The 22763-nt window shown below is 39.6% G+C and overlaps 1 protein-coding gene across 1 annotated transcript in view; it reads right to left on the reverse strand.

Moving 5' to 3' along the window:
- MAP3K5 (mitogen-activated protein kinase kinase kinase 5) overlaps positions 1-22763 on the reverse strand; it is a 106344-nt gene that overhangs the window by 69287 nt on the left and 14294 nt on the right. Inside the window, exons 2-3 of the mRNA XM_086744904.1 lie at positions 6118-6257; positions 2659-2682 (exon numbers count right to left, since the gene is read on the reverse strand). Of these exons, the coding sequence (XP_086601030.1) occupies positions 2659-2682; positions 6118-6257 (164 nt within the window). The remainder of the gene's footprint in view (positions 1-2658; positions 2683-6117; positions 6258-22763) is intronic.

Consider the following 22763-nt stretch of genomic DNA (forward strand, 5'->3'; position numbering starts at 1 on the left):
ACTAGTAATTTCTAGAATGCCTCTGCTGCTTGGTTGACCTCAAAAATCAGATAACTGCGAAAACTAAACTTGAGCTTCCAAATATCAAAGTAACTGCCTCCTGTCGAAATACCACTCCCTGTAAAAAGGCATGGTTTTGGTATTACTGCAACATTTGTAAAAGGTCCAACTAAATAGCTATAAAACCACATATAACAGGAAATGAGCCTATGTTATCTTGCACTGCTCTGCCCTGACAGGCTCCAGGCAGCTGATCCTAGCTATGCAACATCGTATTGACTATTATTAGGAAGCAAAAAAATCCAGTCAGAACAAAGAACAAAACAGCTGGCAATGGGTTGGTTTTTTTTTTTTTTCCCCTCTCCACTAGTTTTAGGGATACAAGGTTCAGGAAAAGCAAACACAAGGCATTTCAGTTAGACAGATATATATAGATACACACACGCGCCTGCTTGTTTTCCAGTCTTTTTAATCCCCTGGTGCCAGGGATACTATTGTCTTGCTACGGCTGATGTTTGTGTGCTATTAAAAAACATGTTCTAGAACAGCAGGACTAAACTCCTGGTTTATTCATAAGTGAATTTCATTTTTCTTGTATATGCAACCTCACATAATCATTCGCATGACTATTTTTGGTAAGGGTGGGAATCACAATTATAGCATCATGAACAGCACCTTTGTCATACCAGGTTATCCAAGAGTCTTACGATTTGTGAATAAACATGATTTTCACGAAGTAAGAACTACATTCAATAGTCAGTCAGGCATCAACATTTTGATAAGTCTACTTCCAGGTAATTTGGCTGACACCATGCCAACAAAGAAGGAAAAAGGAGAATAAAAAAGAAAATTAGTAAATCACTTGCAGAGTTGCCAAGCCAGTTTTACAGACTTCCCTGTTCTAATCCCTGGGAAAATACTTCCTCCCAGAAAAGATGTTATGTGGGTGTGCTTGAAAACATCTGAGACTCTCAAGGAACACATTCTTTTTGTGGCATACATCAAAACATTTCTAAAAGTGATAAATGACAGTTTCACAGCCACCTATCCAAATTTAAATGGGAATCAGAACAATCCTTTCTCAAGTAGATGAAGGCCAAGTTATCGTACTCTCCTTGAGTTTCCGGGGCTGTAATTTAAAAATAGAACAAGACAACAACATCCCTCCCTTTATTCTACTGTACCAGCCATGTCCTGCTGGTTTCCTGCTAGCAGAGCTCTTCCCTCTATCCTCCCAGGAACACTACATTAGTCACACATCATTTTCCCTAGATCCCGGGCCACCAGAATAAAAATACAGAATGCAATACATTCATTTACAAGAAAGGCCTTACTGTTCTCTTTCATTTTGTGTAAAGGCCTAAATGATCATTTACCCCACTTTTCACTAGAGAAAGGCGAGAGATTTTTAGTCTAACACGTCATTCACAGCATTCTCTGGGTCTCTGAAAAGCACTTTTTGGTTAAGTGTTATACAGAAAATCTGTATAGAACCTTTGCTTGTTTTTTAAAGTAAAAAAAATAGTATGTAATTTAAAATGCAGCATTAGGGCAAAGCTTGCACTGGTTTTAAAACCAGCTTTAGAAACTCCATCAGCCATAGTAGATACCTGCATCCTTTTCAAAGAATCCTGTTTCATTCTGGCAGAAGTCCATTCTTAATCTATGAATTTCAGTGTTAAATAAAAAAGTAAAACCAGGAATACCGTAGGTTTTATGGCAGTTTTAACACTGTGGGAAATAAAACCTGGCCAGCTTCTAAAATTAAATACTCCATATGCCCCTAAGAAAAGTTTATTCAAATATATGGAATTGTACAGCATACACATCGCACCTCAAGATACCTGCATACCACTGACTAACCGCTATAAAATTATTATCTTAGTATATATGGCTACCAGTGAGTCCTGAAGTGAAGCCAAGAACAACTCAACGTGCCAGATATCTATTCTGACATGACTGGCCCCGCTACTCCGGAACAAACCACACTGAGAAAGCAGTGTTCTTCCAGCCACAGCTCTGCCTCCCTTGAACTTGGGAGGGAAAACGGGAAGGGGGATTTGCAAGGCCAACCTCAGAAACCAGAGGGATGCCAAGGTGCAGAAACCTACAGTTTAAATGACTGGCAGTCACAGACAGACTGCCAGGATCTGCACTGCACTAGGAATAACAGGCTCCAGGACGCAACTTCCAGAAATAAATACACACACACACTCTCTCTCTTTATAAATATATATATTTTCATAGGTGCAGCCATGGGTTTCTAAAATAAGCATCAGTTTCCAAATAACTCTCCTTTTCAATAGGTATTTTTTAAAAAACACTGAAGAACACTATACAGAAAAAGGCAACAGAAAAAGAAAAATCACAAAATGACAGATGTAAATGGCGTGTGAAGAAATATGACAGACAAGTAAAGGCAGCGAGGAAAATACCACTGATACATGGAGGCAAGGTAAGAAGTGAGCCTGGTACCTAGCAACAAAGTGATATACACAGATTTGCTGCTAGGATTTCCAAAAGTTCTGCATTTAACTCTGTAAAATATAGTAGGGGAGTGTTAAATGATTCAAGTGGAAAACATAAGATAAACAACATTAAATGGAACAGAAGTTTAAAATGCCTAGAATTCAACTGGCATCCAGAAATCATACTTACATTATTCTTCTGGCAAATAATTTCCTGGAATAAAAAAGAAAAAGAATAATGTTGATAGCACTGAACAACTACTAGGAAAGATATCTGATCAGCATGACTTGCTAATCCTAGCCTTTACAGACACATGACAGGAAAAGGCTGGTTGGTAGATGTTCTCTATACCTGTCAAATTAACATAAATCAAGTATTGTCTCAGGAGAGAAAAAAATGACTATGGAACCAAGGAGATACATACATCTTATATACATCTGTACATACACACATACACCTGCACCACATGTACATACCTCTCCCTATATAAATCTTCCTAGAGGGATGCTGTTCAAAAGTTGGCTATTAATATCCATCTACACATATTTAAGAAGTTAAATAGAGCAAGTAACATTTTGCTGCCAGCAGAAGAAACTAAAGAATAGTAAGAGCAGTATTTCTATAAGGTTTTAAAATATTCCAAAATCGGTTGAAATTCATGTTGCTCTAGTAAGTCATCTTCACATTTTAAATTTAAAGTTTCAGATTATAAGAAGCCAGGGCACACATGGATGGAGAGAGCTGGTTCTGGTACACCAATCCAGGTGGTACAGCCCAAGCATGAACTACTTGTGGACAGTGACCTTACTCTCAGAAAGATTTGTCAGCAAGTTCTGATCTCAGCAACTGATAACCCTGCCAGATTGATCAGACAGCTACGCTACACCTCTGCCACTGGGACTGCTGAGCAACTTCACCTACGTCACACCGTTAAAAACAAACACAGCATCAAAATCAAGGCACCTCGTACTTTCCGTTTTGTCTAAGTCAGGCTTCCATAAGACTGTTCTTCCTGCTGTTGAGGGGCCATGTTTCACATATAGCTGTTGCTAGCTTTTGACATGTGGGACACAAATATTTAGTCAATCCCCTCCCCCTACCCCGGCACGGGCAGGGACATATTTCCCTAGATTAGGTTGCTCAAAGTGTCATCCAGCATGACCTGAACGTTCACATAGAGGAACATTCCACCAGCAAAAGTTTACCTATGTTGTTTTGTACCCTAGTTAAATCACGTGCTGCAGTTTTGCATTTCCTACATTTTCATTATCAATTTCAGTTTTTGAATTCACCACCTTCTATACAAGATTAAAACTACACACACTCTCCTGCATTGCTTCTACTCTATCTGCTGGCCGGAACAAATACAGGAACAAACATTGCCTCAGAAGGTGCCCAGGCATGCCCATAACTACTCCTTTTCAGGCAGTTACTAAATACTACGGAAAGGGTCTTGCTCTCTGACCACTTCCTGGCAAACAATCAAAAGCAGAAACACAGGCCCAGCTCAAAGCTAAAGGAAACCAAAGAGTTTTTCAGTGGGCACTGTACCAGTGGCAACTGGGACATCCAAGTCTCCCTGCGCAGAACTGGGCTTCTACTGATATCAGTGGGAACCCTGCACATGACCTGCTTGCAAAGCCTGGCTCTTAAACTAGTAGAAATTCCTCCCAAGTGCCCGTGGCAGCCTGGTGCCTCACTCCAAGTGATTTTCAGTGGGAGTTGGGTATTTGGCTCCTTACCCAGTACAATTAAATTCTGCTCTGCTTATACTGTAGATCATTCAACTTGCATAATTGAATTATATCCACAGATAGGTGTTTTGTCATTAGCAGTTTTATTTTTAAGGCTTTTATCTGTATACGCTTAGTGTTGCAAAAAAGAAAGAAAATAATTGGATTGCAACCAATCCAGTTGGCCAAGAAAGTCTGGAGGGAAGAGCAAGGGGAAGAAACTGAGTTACTCAAGGTATGTCCCTCCCAATAGAGGGCCAAGCTGCAAATAATGGGACATAATCAAAAGCAAATATCCTGCACCAGCCAGAATCAGTGGAAGCAAACCCTTTATGAGAGGCAGCAGTGCCCAGATTGCAGTCTGACTCACCAGCTGCTTACTAAAATGCTTCTTTTCAGCAATGCCTAGAATGGAAGTGCAATAGCATAAACCACCTCCTGATCAGAGCCAATGAATCTGAGGGAGGGGAAGTAACTGAAAACACTGCCATGCAAGTTGCCTCCCCCATCCCCATGGAAGTTACTAAACCTTTAGCAGAGTTAGCAGGAGGAAGCAAGTATCAACTTGCACAATTCATAGCCCCATAGATTATCTTAAACCACCATCTTGACTTAAATCATCCTACCGTACTGTGAACTGTGGCTCTGAGAACGAGGCATAAGTTCTGTTTTTACTAACTCTGCTACACTGCTGGTAATCTCCAGAACAGCAATCCTGCAGGTATCTGATGTAAACGGCAAGACACAGAATCACAGAATGGTTTGGGTTGGAAGGGACTTTTAAAGGTCATCTAGTCCAACTCCCTCTGCAGTGAGCAGGGACACCTTCAACTAGATCAGGTTGCTCAGAGCCTTATCCAACCTGACCTTGAATGTTTCCAGGGATGGGGCATCTACCACCTCTCTGGGCAACCTGGTCCAGTGTTCCACCACTCTCACCGTGAAGACTTTCTTCCTTATGTCTAATCTAAGTCTACCCTCTTCCAGTTTAAAATCGTTATCCTTTGTCCCATCACTACATGCCCTTGTCAAAAGTCCCTCTTCAGTTTTCTTGTAAGCCCCCTTTAGGTACTGGAAGGCTGCTATAAGGTCTCCCTGGAACGTTCTCTTCTCCAGGCTAAACAACCCCAAACTCTCTCAGCCTGTCCTCACAGGAGAGGTGCTCCAGCCCTCTGATTGTCTTTGTAGCCCTCCTCTGGACCCATTCCAACTGGTCCATATGCTTCTTATGTTGGGGGCTTCAGAGCTGGACACAGCACTGCAGGCGCTGTCTCACGAGAGCAGAGTAGAGGGGCAGAATCACCTGACTTGACATGCTGGCTACACTTCTTTTGATGTAGCCCAGGATGCAGCTGGCTTTCTGGTCTGCAAGCGCACATCGCTAGCTCATGTTGAACTTCTCGTCCACTAGTACCCTCAAGTCTTTCTCCTCAGGGCTGCCTTGAATACCAGACGCCATCTGTGGCCCCAATAGGTTTGGCCAGAAAACTGCTACTTTATACAGGAGCTAAAACTTAAGAATTTTGCTGCCCCCTACACTCTATCATCCTCACCCAACTGTTATTACTGTAATAATTTACCCCAAACACCAGTAATTCCCTTGAATGACAAAACTATGTATTTTATTTCTCATCTGAAATTTGTCAAACTTCTATTTCTGTAAAAAGCCATTTCACACCTCGGTATTTAACTGACTATGATAAAGTCAGCTAAATCTTTCTCTTGGGAAAACTAAACTGCTGAGATTTTCAGCATTTCACTGTCGCCATGTTTTCCAGGCCTCAGAATATTTTTACAACTCTTCTGTGAACCACAAGTGGAGTCTGTATTTCCTATGGAAACAGAGAACTCATTTCAAGAGCTGGACCAACTGTGGCTTCCCCAGCACCACATCCCTTTTTCCATTCAAAGTTACCTTCAGTGACTGCAGAGACTCCACGTTTGTATCACAGTAGAGGATAATATTGTTAGCCATGCTGAAGCTTTCCCTGACTCCCAGGTGGTAGAAGAGGGAAGGCTGACGGAAGGCATCACTCATCTCTACAACAGCAATATCTGCAGAAAGAAATGAAAAATTCATTGTCAATGCCACACACTTATGTCAAACGTTTCTAGGCCATGTCTCTTCACATAGTTTGCTTAGATAAGAAGAACCGAAGAGATCTAGAGGGATTTCCCCATTTTAGCCCTTCTGTCTGAATTTTGAATATAATCAGCAGGATGTGGTTTAATTTTTTTTTTCTTTTCTTTCTTCCTCCCCCTCCTTTTGTTTTTAAATGAGACCTTCATTTCCTCAGGTAAAAATGGGTAAAACATCATTAATCAAGAAAAGGCAAAAAGTTTGTTTGATGCCTTAGAGAATAAAACCTGTTCGGTTAATTGACGACCTTATGGAAAAAAAGAAAAAAAAAATTACATTTGATGCACATTTTCACCCTCTGTGCAAGCTGCAATAGAAATTAATGCAATATATGTACATCACTGCAGAACATACTATACAGATTCTATACTAGAACTTTGGAAGAAAATAGCTGTAAATTGAAATAAAGGAAAAAGTAAAGTTCCAATGTAAACTGCCATTCAGATCTATTTTGATTCACAGAGAGAAAAGGACAAGGTACAACAGAAGAGAAGGAAAGAGGGCGTCAAACCCATAGAAACTCCCATATACATAAGAACTTTATTGTGTGGCAAATTCTTTCATAATAAATTTTACCTGCGTGAATAAAATCAAGCATATGCACAAATGCTAACAGAGCAAGGAATGTAGTCCACAATTTATCTTAAAACGTGTGTTTCACTTGCCCAGATCCACACCAATGTAAAAGTAAAACAGGAGGCAATTACGAAGTGTCAGCAGAAATACCTATGGCTTCCGTTATAACAGGCAGCATACTTCCACTGCAAAAGGCTTGTGGGATCAAGAAAGCAAAACAAGAAAAATTACTCATCTCCACCTCTCCTGCAAGCACCCTTCTGTCTATTCACCCAATTAAGTTTTTTCTTTCAGGGAAAAAAAAAAAAAAAAGTATTCAAAGAAATGTAGTTCTGTGAAGAATAGAACAAGGAGAAAAGGAAAAAAAAAAAAAAAAAGCTGCCTGGTTTCCAGTAGAGAGGTAGCAAGACAAGCTCTGTAGGCCAAAAGCTTACGTACCCTGAAGTTTCTCTGCTCTAACTGATCTAATAAGAGCTTTTCCCTCTAACCACAACTTCCACCTTGCCTCTTTCCTTAGATTATCAAAACTGCAATGAAGATATTGAATAAAAGATAAGCCTTGTGGCCATGCTCTCAACTGGGAGGGCAGCAAGGCAGTCTCTCCAACATGTTGAGAAGTAAGATCTTTGAAACATCTACTCTTCAGTAATACTTTACTGTAACTGGCCTACAGGCTTAGAAGTCACTAAAAAGCTGAAGAAAGGATAGATAAACACAGAGGGATGAATAGATAACATTTACCTATACAAGCTTAGGCTCTTCAGGAAACAAGATTAAAAGACAGCAGACTACCATGGTACTAAAAAGGAATTTTTTTTTACCCTCAAAAACCAAATATTAAATTATGCTTTCTAAAAGTGTCATAATTTGTGTTTTAAGAGTCCCCCTCTGTCCAATTTCAAACAAATGTTTGCAGTGTGCATTTCATCAAACACATTTATTGAAGTAAAAAAGTCAGTGCATTGCTAAAACCATATATACACTGACTTTCATTAATTTTAGGAAACTGAGACATCACAAAAGCCAAACAAAAATGACAATATTGCTACTATATTTTGTTTGAGTGAGATTAGGGCTTGTTTGTTTATTTTCTTTAGGGAGTTGCCATAATATAAGCTCTATTTTTAACTACTCTTATTCATACAAAAGTCTAATCTTGACCAACTATAAGTCTATGATACACTTCTGTTACATTGAGTAGAAAAGTTTGCACAGCTTGTCCTGACTTAATTCTCAAATCTTGCAAGATAATATGTTCTCACTACAGTTGCAAAGTGAAGATTTAAAGAGAAATATTACTTTAAAAAGAAAAATAAAGTGATAGAATCTGATCAAACTCAGAATACAGAAAATACTTGAGAAATCCTATGTTAAAATGGCAAGTTCCCAGGATCATGAAAAAGGAAAGAATAACTCTTTAAAATACATATATGTGCATACGTGTATATATATTACTGTCAAGATCAGCTGGTCAGATCCATTTAACATAATTGTTAAAACCAATCAGACTCAGGGCCACACTGTATGGAACATTCTTGGGTCCTTGCTACATATTCCTATATAGCAATACAAAGAAACCCAAACAAAACCAAAATTCTTGAGTTACTTAAACAGAGGAGGGAAGGACCACATGAATAAGAAAACATTCATAAGAAAAATTACACTGGTATAAACTTTGTCATGACACTTATATTTCTTATATATGATTACTTATATACTACTGATTACTTATGCATTATTTGTATTTCTTAGGTAACTTAGGAGGATCTCTTTCCTTTACATGTTAAGACTTCTGCGAAATCCAGATCTTCTGGATAATCTCATTTGATAAAGCAGTAACTTCCTTAGAATAGGTTCAGTTTCTGTGAAGTTTTCCTTCTCCCTCTAGCAGTTACTTTTTTTTTTTTTACGATGAAGTTGTCATTCATAACAAAGACACCAGTTTTCTAAAGTCCAGGTTAGCCCTCCGAGCAGCCCAATTCTTACCTGCAATTCCAACAAACCACAAAAAGCATGTGCACTTTTGGACCAGGTGTCTACCCAATACCTATACTCTAAACCAGTTCTTCTGACAGACACATTTCTGACAACCTGCTTTCACAATATCAGGAGAGAAATTCCTCTGACCAAAGGAGAGATCAGTGCATGGAGCACTGGTCAGAAGTTCAAAGTCAAATACAAAGCAGCAAATGCAAGCTCATAAAAAAAGAGAAGTGGTAATCATTCCTACAAAGCACCTGAAATGTACTGTTAAGTGCATTATAAAGCAGCTAAATGCTGTATTCAGTTGTATAAAGTGTGATTAGAAGTTTAGCAAAGCTGAGCAAGTCTGATGGTTTTCAAGTCAAATCTAACTCAAGTAAACACACATGAAAACTCGCAGTAGTTTGAAAGGACCAGGATTTAGCTAAGCCCAAAAAACCTGTTTGGTCATCAACACAAACTGCCAGAATTCCATTTATTAGGCTCTCACTCTAATTTCCCGCAGATGAAATAGTCTAATAGCCACCTGCAGTGGAAGATATATTTTCCATTAACTGGAAAATATAATTTCACAAGTGGCAAAATTATATCTCAATAAAGGTGGAAGAACTATCTCTACAGTTACACTGGAATAAAACCTACTTATCAAGTATTTGCAGTTTCAGGGCAAGTAAAACACTAATTGAGGAAGCACCGGAATCAGTGGAGCCCTCTCAAGACCTAAGCCCTCAGGGTGAAGCACTCTGAAGACCAGGGACTGACAATTCACTCTAAATGCTCTCACACATCTTCCATGTTGCAGCAAAGAAAGTCTGCTCAGGCTCCAGCAGACTAATGAGCATGGTGGGTATGGAAATACACTGCGCAGAACAGGAGCAAGAGACAGGGAAGGGAAGAACTGTCATTCTTGCAGTCCCACAGGCTGTTGGAAAGAATAAATTTTATCCCTTGGTCTTGAGCACAAGATTAAATTTAGCTTTCTCTACCTCATGAAAATGGACTTGGTTACACACCACTGATAATATTTAAAGAAAAGAGGGACAGTATGGTCTTTGCCTTTGCTAGGCGTCTTTGACCTTACAGGTAAAAAGTTTTGTAATAAATCTCACAGTAAGTTATTGTGTCTTGCTCATTTATGAACAATAAAATAAGTCTAGCCATAACCTCTCCCACCTCCTTAAACAACTGGCATGCCTACACAGATGCGACTGAAAAGTAACATAAGCATGAGATTAGAGCTTAGCTTTGGCTTGGGTAGCAGAAGCAGCATAAATGCAGCAGCAGGCAGCTCAGTAAGCTCTTGGTGTCCATTTTCTAAACCATCCCAAGCTCCACCTGCTGCTGACAGCAACCAAGCTGCCTGTAATGAAGCTGCTTACCTACAGATTCGCTTGGATAGCCACACACCGAGCAGTCACACTTTTGTTATTAGGCTAATGAACATCTATACAAACAATAGCCTGAAACACACGTCACACATTCAAGAGAACAAAATACTACTACATTGGGAATTGGCTTCTTATTATCCTGGGAAACCAGATTCACAAGATGGAATTGGAACCAGCCGACTCAACCCTTCTTGCCTGAGAAGCAGTGGGAAAGGACACATCTCTGTGAAGCTTGGCATATATTACAACTGTGTTACCAACAATTCTCACCTGTAGTCTAAATCCACTTAGCTCTTTTTAAGCTATCTGTACAAAGACTGAGAACTTCAAATATAAAATCTCTACTAATTAACCTTTCTTAAGAAATGGTAAAAACTTAAAATTATACACAATAACACGGTCAAGAAAACTAAGTGTCCACTGGTGGATATAAAGCTGTTTGCTCTCAGCTGCTACCAATGCTTTTAGTCACCAAGAAAGCGATAAACGAAATGCAGTGGTCAAAGTTCATCTCCTACATCTTGTTTAAAATATTAACAAGGCAAAGAAGAATGTTTAAACATGCTCTGAGATATTATACACATACGCCCTACTTTTTGATACTACCTGCTTACTACAGTGCTGCCAGGAAAAATAATACAAACAGAGCAGATATACAATTAATGAATGTTTATGTTTGCTATTATCTTCTGATTAATCCATATTATACACATAGCCGTTGCCTTCCATTCATTGTCTGACAATTAATCAGGGCAAAAGGAAAGCTGATAATGGCAACTTCTGAGACAGACCAATATTTAGGGTTCTTTTCCACTTGGGGGTCTAAAGACACAGTAAGATACTCTTTTGACAGAGATATAGGAGGAGGACTTGCGACAAAATTTACTTTAGTGCAAGTCTGAACACTAAATGTTTTTCACAGTGTAGCAGCAGCTCTCCATTCAGCATTAGAACAATGGTTTTAACAAACTATGGTGACATTTGCTAGCGGGTAGGCTTTCAGAAACAAGCAAACAACATCCTTATCTACTTCAACTTCTACTCTATGCTCGGCACAGACATCTTCCTCTTTGCCCAGAGACTGCCTCCAGAAGGTAGGAAACCTGCTTTGGAAATCCCAGCACTATGTCAGTACAGCTTGGTATTTCTGGTTCAATCATGCAAACCACAGCGTCACCAACTTGTCAGCATCACTGGAATCAGACATTTCCTGTCAAGAGCATCTCATACGTCTCCAAGACCGGAAACAATTGATAGGAGCGACTGAGGTGAGAACACCTAAACACAGGCTGACCTCCCAGGAAACTCATCCTGCCAAGCCAGTCTGTTGGGAGAGGCTAGCCAGAAAAATAACTTTATAAAGGGGCCTAGACTTGAATATGGGGAAACAAAAGTGGGTAATGACCATATAGGCAAGTTAAATATGCCACACATTAGAAGAAAAGCACAGTATGTGTAGAAGCTCCAACTGATGTGCAAAGTATGCTCAAGGGCACTAAGACAGAGCCACACGACGGACACGTGCTAGTTCTTATGTAGCGTAAAGATTATGGTTCTGGATCCTTATAATAATCCTGGCTCAAGCAGTCTCATTGTTATGAAATGGAAGCAGAGATCCTGCATCACTGAACTACAAACCAGAGCCAGTCCTGCAATCTTCTCAAAGGGGAACTTCTGAGCACACATTCCCAGCAGATCGAAAAGAAGGCACCAGACACCACAATATCTGCAGGAATGAGATTGAACACCTCGTGAATTCTGCTAAAGGTTGAGAGTCACGTATTGTCCAGTGGGTAAGGAAATGTTATCCTCCATATGGACATGGATGCAACATCCACTTTTTCAGGAACCCCAAACAGAACATATCACAGGAGAAAGAGTTCCTTGAAGCACAATATAGAAAATAAACAGACACACATACACAACAACCTCCTCCCCGCAATCCACCTTATTACAGGTACCTAAAATTAAGCATCTGTACCCATACTGACAGATTCTGTAAGTGACTCAATTTAGATTTCTGGGAATCTGTTCCATAACAAAAATAAATTAGCTAATCACTTAAAAAGCAACCTTTCATCCTTCTAAAACACTGATAGTTGCTGATTTCTTGATAGATAAGGTAAGAAAGAAGAACTACTTAAGCTAAAGGATGACAGGGTGGCACAAGAGCAAATAGAAGCTGCCCCTGTATAAATTTAAACCAGAAATCACAATAAAATGTATAACCTACAAATCACGATGTTCTGGAGCACCTACTCAAACATTTAACTGATTCGTGCTGTTTGCTCCGCTGTCACAAAGGAGCACTGAGAAACTTGCACTCTTCCACGATGTTATCGAGGTGCTTCTTAGATTCCTGACAACTTTTGCAACTAATTTGCTCACATTCTCATGAAAGCGAGTGCAAGACTTCACCAAGAAGAACCATCGAAACAAAGAGGAGAAAAAAAAACCAACACAACTGATCCCACAGTATCCTAGACTGAGAGCCTCCGAGTGAAACCCTGGCCTTGTTGATGGCACTATGCTTCAAGGATGTGAAGGGAAAAGAACCTCTTGTTTCTGTAATCCATGGCTAATGGGAGCAAAGCAAAGCGGACTTACTGAAATAAAACAGCAGAAGCTGGCAACCAACTGGTAGCACAAAGAAAGTTCATACAGGTGTTAGAAAAGGAGTGAGAGGTGTGAAAAAGGTAGATGACAAACATAAACAGGGAGTGTGTAGGAATTAACACAGCAAACTACATGGCAAAATCTAAATGATTATATCAATGATCTGAAGACAACTGGAACAACATATAAAGGCTTTCTGCTGAAATGAAAAGAAGAAAGCTTGACATTCTTCCCATACCTCAAGGTGGCCTACAAGAAAGATGGGGAGAGGCTGTTCAGTAGGGCCTGTTGTGACAGGACAAGGGGTAATGGTTTCAAAATAGAGGGAGATAGATTTAGATTAGATATTAGGAAGAAATCTTTACAATGAGGGTAGTGGAACACTGGAACAGGTGGCCCAGAGAGGTGGTGGATGCCCCGTCCCTGGAAATGTTCAAGGCCAGGTTGGATGCGGCTCTGAGCAACCTGATCTAGTGGGGGATGTCCCTGCTCCTTGCAGGGGGGTTGGACTAGATGACCTTTGAAGGTCCCTTCCAACTCTAACCATTCTATGATTCAAAAAATCCACTCTCTCTTGGTCCAAGACAAAGGACTGTGATGTTATCACATGATTCCAACCCCCAACAATTGGAAAAAACCCACTCTCTGCTTGATGCATGTGGGAGGAACTCAGGATCAGGCAAGAATAAGAGATGACAAGCAAACAAAGAGCCATTTATTTAAAAATAACCTCAATACTTTCAGGCTCACTGCATCTGTATCAGTCCCAGTGAAACAGGCTCCCTAGTGCCAAGAACACCAAATACTAAATATTAACTCAACTCCAAACTTTGCATCAGAGAAAAAATACTCAGAGCTAAAAGAGGTAACTACCGAGGCTCAGTTGAAGGCTTGAGCACATTGCAGGGCTAGGAACTGCTAGGACCTCTACCAAGTATTAACGTGTCTTTAAACAATCTACAAACACAACAGAAAAAGTCAAGGAAAACATGGCAAGCTGTAGCAACTCAGTACTTCGACATTTAGAAGTTTTGTCCAGAGGCTCTACATCACTGCAAATTATTTTCAATGAAGACCAAGCCTCCTTTGGCCTGGACAAGATCTTAAGCAGATAAAAAAAACCTCTAACAAATAAAACCCTTAAGAGATGCAGTAGTATCTGTATGATTATTTGGTTTACGTTTCCAAGTTACGTGCCTTTAAGACATGAGATGAAGGAGTGATTACTCATTCTCCAAAGAGGTGACTGAAACTACCCAAGAAGAAAGTACCTGTGGGACCACGGGTATGCTGACAGAAGAGCTCAGAGAAGAAAGGAGAGTCCCACAAAAAGCGACAAGACAGGCCTCAGAGGTGATGGAAAGATTTCCTAAAGTCTAAAGGAAGAGAGTTTGCTACAGCTCCAAAGATGCTTAATTCATTAAAACCAAGGCAGGAAACAACAATCCACGTCAAGGTCAGGATGAACAGGGGAAAAGTTGGTCGAAAGTTCTTTTTATTTCTGTGTATTCTGTTCTGTTTATTTCTGTCTTAGTGACTTAAAGTTTTCTCCACCTAAGAAGAGAAGTATTTTATTTTTTATTCTAATATAATCTGACTATTTTCATTTATAACATGGTTATGTATTTGGCTTCTTTGAGCAGCTCCCTGTGACAAGAATGGCTAGGGAGATCCACCTCCAAGCTTCCAAAATCAGCCAACCAATGAAACTGGGTTTCATTGCAGCAGTTAGAGGGATCAGATCAAAGCTCTGTTCAGCTCTGTATCTCCTCTCTGCCAGAAGCTAGCAGTGAATGTTGCAGATATCATAAGAATGGGTCAAATAATGTCTGATCTTTCTCAGTCAGCAATCCAGAGACATTTTCAGAAAACTCTTGAGCTAATAAGAAAGCTGAATAGTAACAACTAATTCAGCACTTAATGTTGTATTAATAATTAGAGCTGCTTTTCTTCATATTATATTACTTTGCATTCACCATCACTGAACTTCAGCTGTCCTTACCTGCCCATTTGTCTGGTACCATAAGACCAAATGATACCAAAAATGGTTTAAACATAGAATATTCACAAGCAGAGAGCACAGACTGAAAAATAAATACAAAGTATTTCAGGAATATGATGAACAGAAGCTGGAATGCCTGGACAAAATGAGGATCTTCCCAGGCTTCTGAAAATTTAGAAGCAGAAGCATTCTAAGATATGTAAACAAACACATTCCTTAAATGTCTTCGCTTAGTCAAGAAAATATTCCTATTGTAAGAAGAAAATATCTTTCATAAATAATACAGTATCTGAGAATTTTAGGGCCCAAGTCTCATCATAACCAAAGGCACAAAATACATCTAACCATCCTTGGTTCTCACCACCTTTTCCACAGAAATCTTTGCATTGTAGCACTTTCACTGCTGTGTCCCCTGTTTTCTCAGGAACAGAAAGACACTGAGAAAACTAAATGCTCAAGGGCTTACGAGTCTCACGTACTACGTTCTCCGATAGAAAACACCATCATCTCTTAAAAAGCACACAAGTCTTTATCCATTAGGCTTGATCCAGAAAGGAGTACATTTGTAGCAGCTCTGCTGCAAAATAATTGTAACAATTCCTATTCCATTAAAAAACTGACATGAGAAGTCTCATCTAAAGTATCTGATCACAACTATCAAGTTGGCAATGTGCTGTGCTGCTTAAACTTAAGGCCCATGGATCCAGGACTCAGGAAACTGCTCGCTCCTACTTTTTATAGTTCGCTCTTAAATGTATCCAAGTTCTGTAAAAATCACATGATTTTTCCTTATAGGATGAGAGCATTTACTCATGATTGATTGTCAAACTGCAATGCAATATCACAAGAAATTGTGCAAAGTCATACTTGCATTCCTGACTTGTATGTTCATATGGCTAGAATTTGTCTACAGCAGCCATTTGGGAAGCACTCTGAGGGACAGGAGGGGAACTTGTTCTTAAGTGAGACTGACACTACTCAGTAAACATGAGTATTCGTTATTCTCTATGCTTAGGCATCCTGAAATAAAATGTAAAACTGTCTAGACAGCATAGAGGAAAGAAGAAGAAAAATTATATATATATATATATATATATATATATATATATATAAACACACACAAAGGTTTTTTGGGGCTTTTTTTTGCATGTACTAACAGTCATAGAACAAATGAGCCAGCACTGTAGGCGACCGCAAAAACCCCACACATTGTGTAGGAGAGTTTCACACGAAAAACACAAGACATCATTATTCTCCTCTGCTGAGCACTTACGAGGCATCAAATGAAGTACTGTGCACAATCTGGGGCATAACTGAAGGAAGAAAGTCAAACTGACAAAGTATCCAGAAGAAAGGAACAAACCGTGAGAAGAGATTTAAAGACACATGATTAAGGAGGAATGACTGAACATACTAGAGTTGTTTCATCTATGAGAAAAAAAATAAACTATTGCTGGATATGTCATATGATAATTCCTCACTGCATATAAAGTTGCTGCCAAGGAGAAGAGCAATTAAATTTCCCTGTGTTTGTGAACAATAAAAGAAGAGTAACACTAAATAAAAATTTACTTTAAATTAAAACGTAAGATAACATTGTAGTTTTTTTTTTTAAAAAAAAAAACATCTCTTAGAAGACATTTGCTTCCAAAGTAGAGGAGACCTAGAACAGATTTTGGTGACAGTCTGTCTTTTAAAGCAACTGTGTCCATGCAGGGTTTAGGGGAGGTTGAAGACTCCTTCCTACTGGAAATTTCCAATAACAGATTGGATTTCTTATGGTGAGGTGGGGGCATCAAGACCTGATCCATCCCTAGAGCGCAAGGTGGATTAGTGACTCCATGGACTCCCTGCCAATTTCTATATTCTTCTGTGATTTGCATTGCCCTTTTTGTATTTGCAAGCCACACTACTCTCATGTAACAAAAACCATACTGCACTGCTGCTTCTGACTTCACACGATTAGGATGCTAACTTTGTTGGTTTTCTTTGTGTTTAAAATGCATTCATAACAATTTAATGATGCTTAAATCAAATAAAATAGGAATGCTTTTATGCCAATATCTACACTGCAGGTATTCCAAACAGTGTGCGTACACAGATCTGATCTAACACATTTTGATTATATCAGAGCAACTTCCATTAAATATCAAAATTAATATTTACAATAAAGAAGCAGACAACAAACAGGTCCAGCAGCCTGAGACCTCATTTTATTTACTTTTTACAAGAAAATGCTCTTAGCTGGATCAAATGGATGAAAACAGGCAGAAAACTCCCCTTTGAAATTTCTGTGAAATGAAAAGACAAAATGGAAAATTTGCTCAAACCACACTCAACCGCACTGTCATTTGTGTCAGCACAGAAAGCAAATTGCTCAAGAGTAAAACAAGATATCCCACGGAAAGTGCTCCTTTTACTCCAGCACGTTCTAGATGTCTGTGATGTACTTTGTGTTTTTGCACAAATTAAGGGTTGCATAATACCCCTCCACACACATATCAACTAAAAGAAGTTCTGAGAAGAACCTTCTACAAAACCTTCCTCATGTGTCCGAGTTACAAGACAGTTACACTGTAGGAGGTATAAGGAAGGATGTTGCCTTCAGAAGTACTCCATATTAACCAAACCTTCTTCCACTTAAGTCAAAGGTACTTACTGAAGGGAAAAGCCATTAAGTTACTGATACTTTCAAAAAACAAACAACCCCCTTCCCATAGGCAGAAAGTTGTCTGAAGGCAAAATATCCAGAGATCTACTGTGAGGGTGGTGAGGCACTGGAACAGGTTGCCCAGAGAAGCTGTGGATGCCCCATTCCTGGCAGTGTTCAAGGCCAGGCTGGATGGGGCTTTCAGCAACCTGGTCTGGTGGAAGATGTTCCTGCCTGGGGCAGAGAGGTTGGAACTGGATGATCTTTAAGGTCCTTTCCAAGCGAAACCATTCTATGACTCTAATGCCATTCAAAGAGCCATGATTAATTTGTATCCTTTACTAACAACAGCTACACCAACAGAAATCATTTATCCACTGCTTGTACCCACCTCCAACATATCTACAAGCACCACTTTAACCACAAAGAGAAAAACATAGTTGTCAGAAACTGGACTGTGAAAAGAGTGTGCTAAAGCATCCCTAAGGATATCTCCATCATTACAGAGCATAGTTACCAGGAAGAAGTTAAGCAAAGATGAGCTTAATTTCACAGGAACCCAGGTTGCCTGAAGTACCTACAAGGTCTCAGTGCATCCTAGGGAAGTCCTCTCAGACACACTCTTCAGGAGATTCTAGCTCCCCTCCTCCTGATTCTACAGGCCTCAGTTCCAGGTTGCTGGAATTAATGCTTAAAAAAACCATGAGTTTAAACACTGAATTCCCTGGCTTCACTTTGAAAGTGACCCAAAAATTAAAGATGCAGAGCTACTGCCAGAGAAAAGCATCCTGACAGGAGAACTCCTGGAGCTCCACCGTGATGAAGTGAAGGAGGCCAGCCAGGTGGCCACGCAACAGTGCACAGGAAACATCCCAAAGCCCATCTGGCACTACACTTAGGGACAGTCTTCCTGCTATTTCAGATGCCAGACCTTCCAAGTCCTCACCCAGTGTAAACTAGTGTGCTTCTGTGAATCAGGTTATATTAGCTGGTATCTGCCTCCACCTGGCATTAAGCATGTCAGCCTTGTTCATCGTCATCATTTGCCTCTACTTCTGGAAAACATTTACAATTCCATTTGTCTAGAAAATTTGTTAGAAAATTTATATCATCTGTCAATGAACTGCGTCAGCTTGGTCTTAAGGGCAGCAGCATTAACTCAGATCAAAAAAGTCCATCTAGTCCAGTATCTCATCTCTACCACTGCCAACAGCAGTTATCAGGGAAAAGAAAAGAAACAGAGCAACTGCAGAGCCACCTGGTACACCCTTACAGCTCTGGAAACTGAACTGCCTGAAGAGCTCCTAAGTCATTTCATGTGTCCACCATGCATAATGGGTCTCAGCAATGCCATCCCTCACAAATTTCAATCCTTTTGAAGACTATTTAATTTTGTCTTTGTATGGAAGAGTGCTTCCTTTAGCTTCTTCTAAAGTTGCTTCCAGATAAGAGGTAGAAGGACAAAAATTAAAAGTGAGTAATTGTCCCTTAATCATTCTTTCCTTCTCATTCCTGATTTTAAATTACATCACCTTTCCCTTTGTTTTCTTTCTGAAGACACTATATCTATTCAGTTTCCATCCAAATGGAAACAACTCCATGAATGCTTCTGATAATCCTTTTTTCCCTTGTCTGTGTCTTCCATCAAGTTACAAATTCAATTTTTAAATGAGACGAGCAGAGATGCATGCAATAATAAAGGTATAGAATCACAGAATCATAGAATGGTTAGGGTTGAAAGGGACCTTCATCTAGTCCAGCCCCCCTGCAAGGAGCAGGGACATCCTCGACTAAATCAGGTTGCTCAGAGCCTCATCCAACCTGGTCTGGAATGTTTCCAGGGATTATACAGCAAGTGACTTTTCTAGTTCTTCCTCTATTTCTTTCCTAATAACTCCTGACATTTTTATTTATTTATTACTCTCATGAGGTTTTCAGAAATCTATTCACAATAGCTCTAACCTCTGTCAGGCATCCTAAAAGATTAGAAAATAAGCATGCCCAGCAGCATTTAGTCCTTTTGTGTCTCTGTCTATTCATCTGCTTTTAAAATCGGTCTAGTGACCACACTGACCAATATTCCTCAAAATAAACCCATAAAAACACCACTTTACTAATTGTCTCATTGCTCACAGGTTTCCAGGTAGCCAAGCACATTCTTTCCCTACAGGCACAACCATAAATTCACCATCTCTAGCACATGAATTTATTATGATTTATTGTCTACATGCAATATCCTAAATATTGTTTAAAATCAAAAGATTATTTCTAATTTTTCCTACTCATCTGCACCTTACAAAGCCTATTATGTCCCATTTCAAAAAACCCCTTGAAAAACGGAAGGATATACCAGTCTTGCTCCCACATCTCATATACTTTATCCACTTCTAGCTCGTCTTTTTAAAAAGAAAAAATAAAAACGGGGGGGGGGGGGGGGGGAAGAGAAACCACCACCACTTACTTTCATCAGCAAAAGCAAGCTATAGAATGACAGTTAAGGTGCTTTTTTCACTTAACATCAGCAGTAATGCTTCACAAGTCAAACATTACTTGAAAGCAGGCAGGACAATCCTCCCAGGGTTTGGTCAAACCTTATTGATCTATAAGTTGTAAGCACAAGTTTTGCTTGCTGCCCTCCTTGCAATCTAGAAGGGAAAAATCTGAATCCTTTGTGCCACCGGCAGCACTCAGCCACACAAATCAATTTACCTCAGTCAACACAGGGAAAGTGCAGAGTAAACACTGCAGACTTGATTAAACTCAATTTGAAAGATCCCCTAGGCTCCACCAAGACCACTGTATAAACCTACCTACTTCATACCGGAAATAAATTCTCAAATTTAAAAATGAGACTATAATTTGGAGTATTCAGAAATTAAAAATCCAACCCTCGATCAGAACTTGACACATGTCACTAACATGGTACACAGCATTATCACTTACTTCTCTCGCAACAACTCACAGAAGATCTAGCCAGAACCAGTGTCCCACTTTGCAAAGCGCTCCACAGTGTGGACTTAAGTAATCCTGCCCTGCGACACAAAAGCCTTGAATCCTTCTAAAAAATTAAAGGGCCTTGTTAAAAGCTAACAGGGATGAGGAGTTTGTTTCCAGCAGAAAGAAGTAAAGATGCAGCCTTGCACACAGTTGCAGCTGTATGAGTTTGACGACAGAGCACGTAGTATTGCTAGCTACAAGGGCGTTTGGAATGCCTGTTTGTAAACCTCATCTCTCACCGGTTTCCAAGGACAATAATTATACAAGTTTTGGATAAAATAAAATAAAATCAAGCCCTCATCTAGGAAAAACTGGAAAACCTAAGATTTTGAGAAAGTTAGACTTACAAAATTGAAATTAATTTAGAAGATGTACTCGAAGCTGAAGTATAGTAGTTTTTCGTGCAAGTTGTGATTCAGATCCAGCTTCTTAATTTAAGCACATGGTGCACCATCACCAGATGTTTGGAACTGGTGGCATAGCAGCTTTATTAGACCCAGAACATCTTTAAGTTCAGACAGACATAGATTCACCCAGGCTGCTTTATTCAGCTTAAGTTCATCTTCCTTTTTACACAGATCAGGTTTGAAATCAATTTCAGAATCTGAGCAATGACCCCCCTGCTTTAGCCAAGCGGCGTATAGATCCACAGATCACTTAGCTACCCCTCATGTTTCAAGCCTGTCAGGGTAAGAGCAAGACAAAACTTTACACTAGTTGCTGTACCAAAATAACTCTGTGAGTGCATGTAAGAAGTTACTCAGCATTTAAGTTCCTGGATTTTCCCACTCAAGCTTCCTGAGGAACAACTCTTAACTTGCAAACCAATACAGAAAATAATATATACCTAAAAATTACTACTGCTCACACCATGCACCACTAGGGCAGCACCGACTGCCCGGCCTCACCAGTAGCTGCACTCTTGCATCCCACACCAGAAAACGGATATGACTCATTCGAGTCAAATTCTTAACGCTTGACATGGTGGCTGCTAATTGCTGCAAAATGAGATTAAACAGGTCTGATAAGCAAGTCTGCGTTTGGCTTTGTCAATGGTAACTCCAGGTGGCCCGCGATAGCTATGATTTCATTCTCATTCAATTCAGGTTTACAGCAAGAAGAATAGCCTTGGCTTACTGCTGCTTTGTCACTCTCTACATGAATGCACAAATGCTCAAACTTTATTTCCAAAGGCAAACTGCCTTTGCATACAATTCCAGTACCAAAAGCTGCTTTTATTTTGCCACAACACTGATTTAGAATTACTGTAGTACAATCAAATATCCAATCACTCTGTAAGAGTTTTTAAAACTTTTATTCTGATTTGATGTTAAGGATCATGGAAGTTCTTGTCTTAACAGAAATGAGTCATATCCAAGTTACCAAGGATCACAGCAGCAGCACATCTGACCTAGCCAGCAGCTCACAAACTCTGGAAACCTGAGTTCTCTCCTCAGCTCTAGCTACAGTCCAGTGCCAAACCTCAGGCAAGTCACTTTACATACGGACATCCACCAACCTCGCAGTGCCAAACTCCATGTCTAAAAAAAAAACCAAAAAAAAACCCAAAAAAAACCAACCAACCCCAAACGCAAAACCTTTTATTCCAGTAGTAGTTTCTGAAACAGAACTAGCACCATAGCTACAAATGAAGTTATACATGTTAAGTCTTGCATGGCATTATATTTTTGAGTAAGAACAAGCACCAAAAGCATAGAAACAGAGTCAAATATTTTATTTGAGAAAACAGATCACAAACTAATCCATCACCTAGATTTCTTGAACCACAGCATAAACCCACACTAACTAGACCACAACTGAAACAAGGATATGATACTAGAATAAGCTTATGAATTAATCAATTCCAACTGGCTAAATTGGTGGTCCAAGAGAATGTTTGATGACGTTTGAGCCAAAATCAGAGGAATGACCATTTGCGTACTTAACAGGTGATTTATTTAATCTTCCATTTCTACGCCTTCTGTATTCTATGTATGGGTAAAAATGTTTTCATTTCAAATAATTTCTGGAATTCAATTAGTATTCCAAGTGGCCCACTACCAATTAACTAGAATAACTCTGTATGCAAGATCTAACTGCATGATCCAACTTAGGCTTCAAGCTCCATTCAAGCTGAAGTGATGAACTGCTAAGATAACAGCCACTTATACTAAAAATAGAATTCTTTTTTTCCTACAACAATTACTGA

Source organism: Chlamydotis macqueenii, chromosome 3, assembly GCF_036417535.1.
Source record: "Chlamydotis macqueenii isolate bChlMac1 chromosome 3, bChlMac1.mat, whole genome shotgun sequence".
Taxonomy (NCBI): Eukaryota; Metazoa; Chordata; class Aves; order Otidiformes; family Otididae; genus Chlamydotis; species Chlamydotis macqueenii.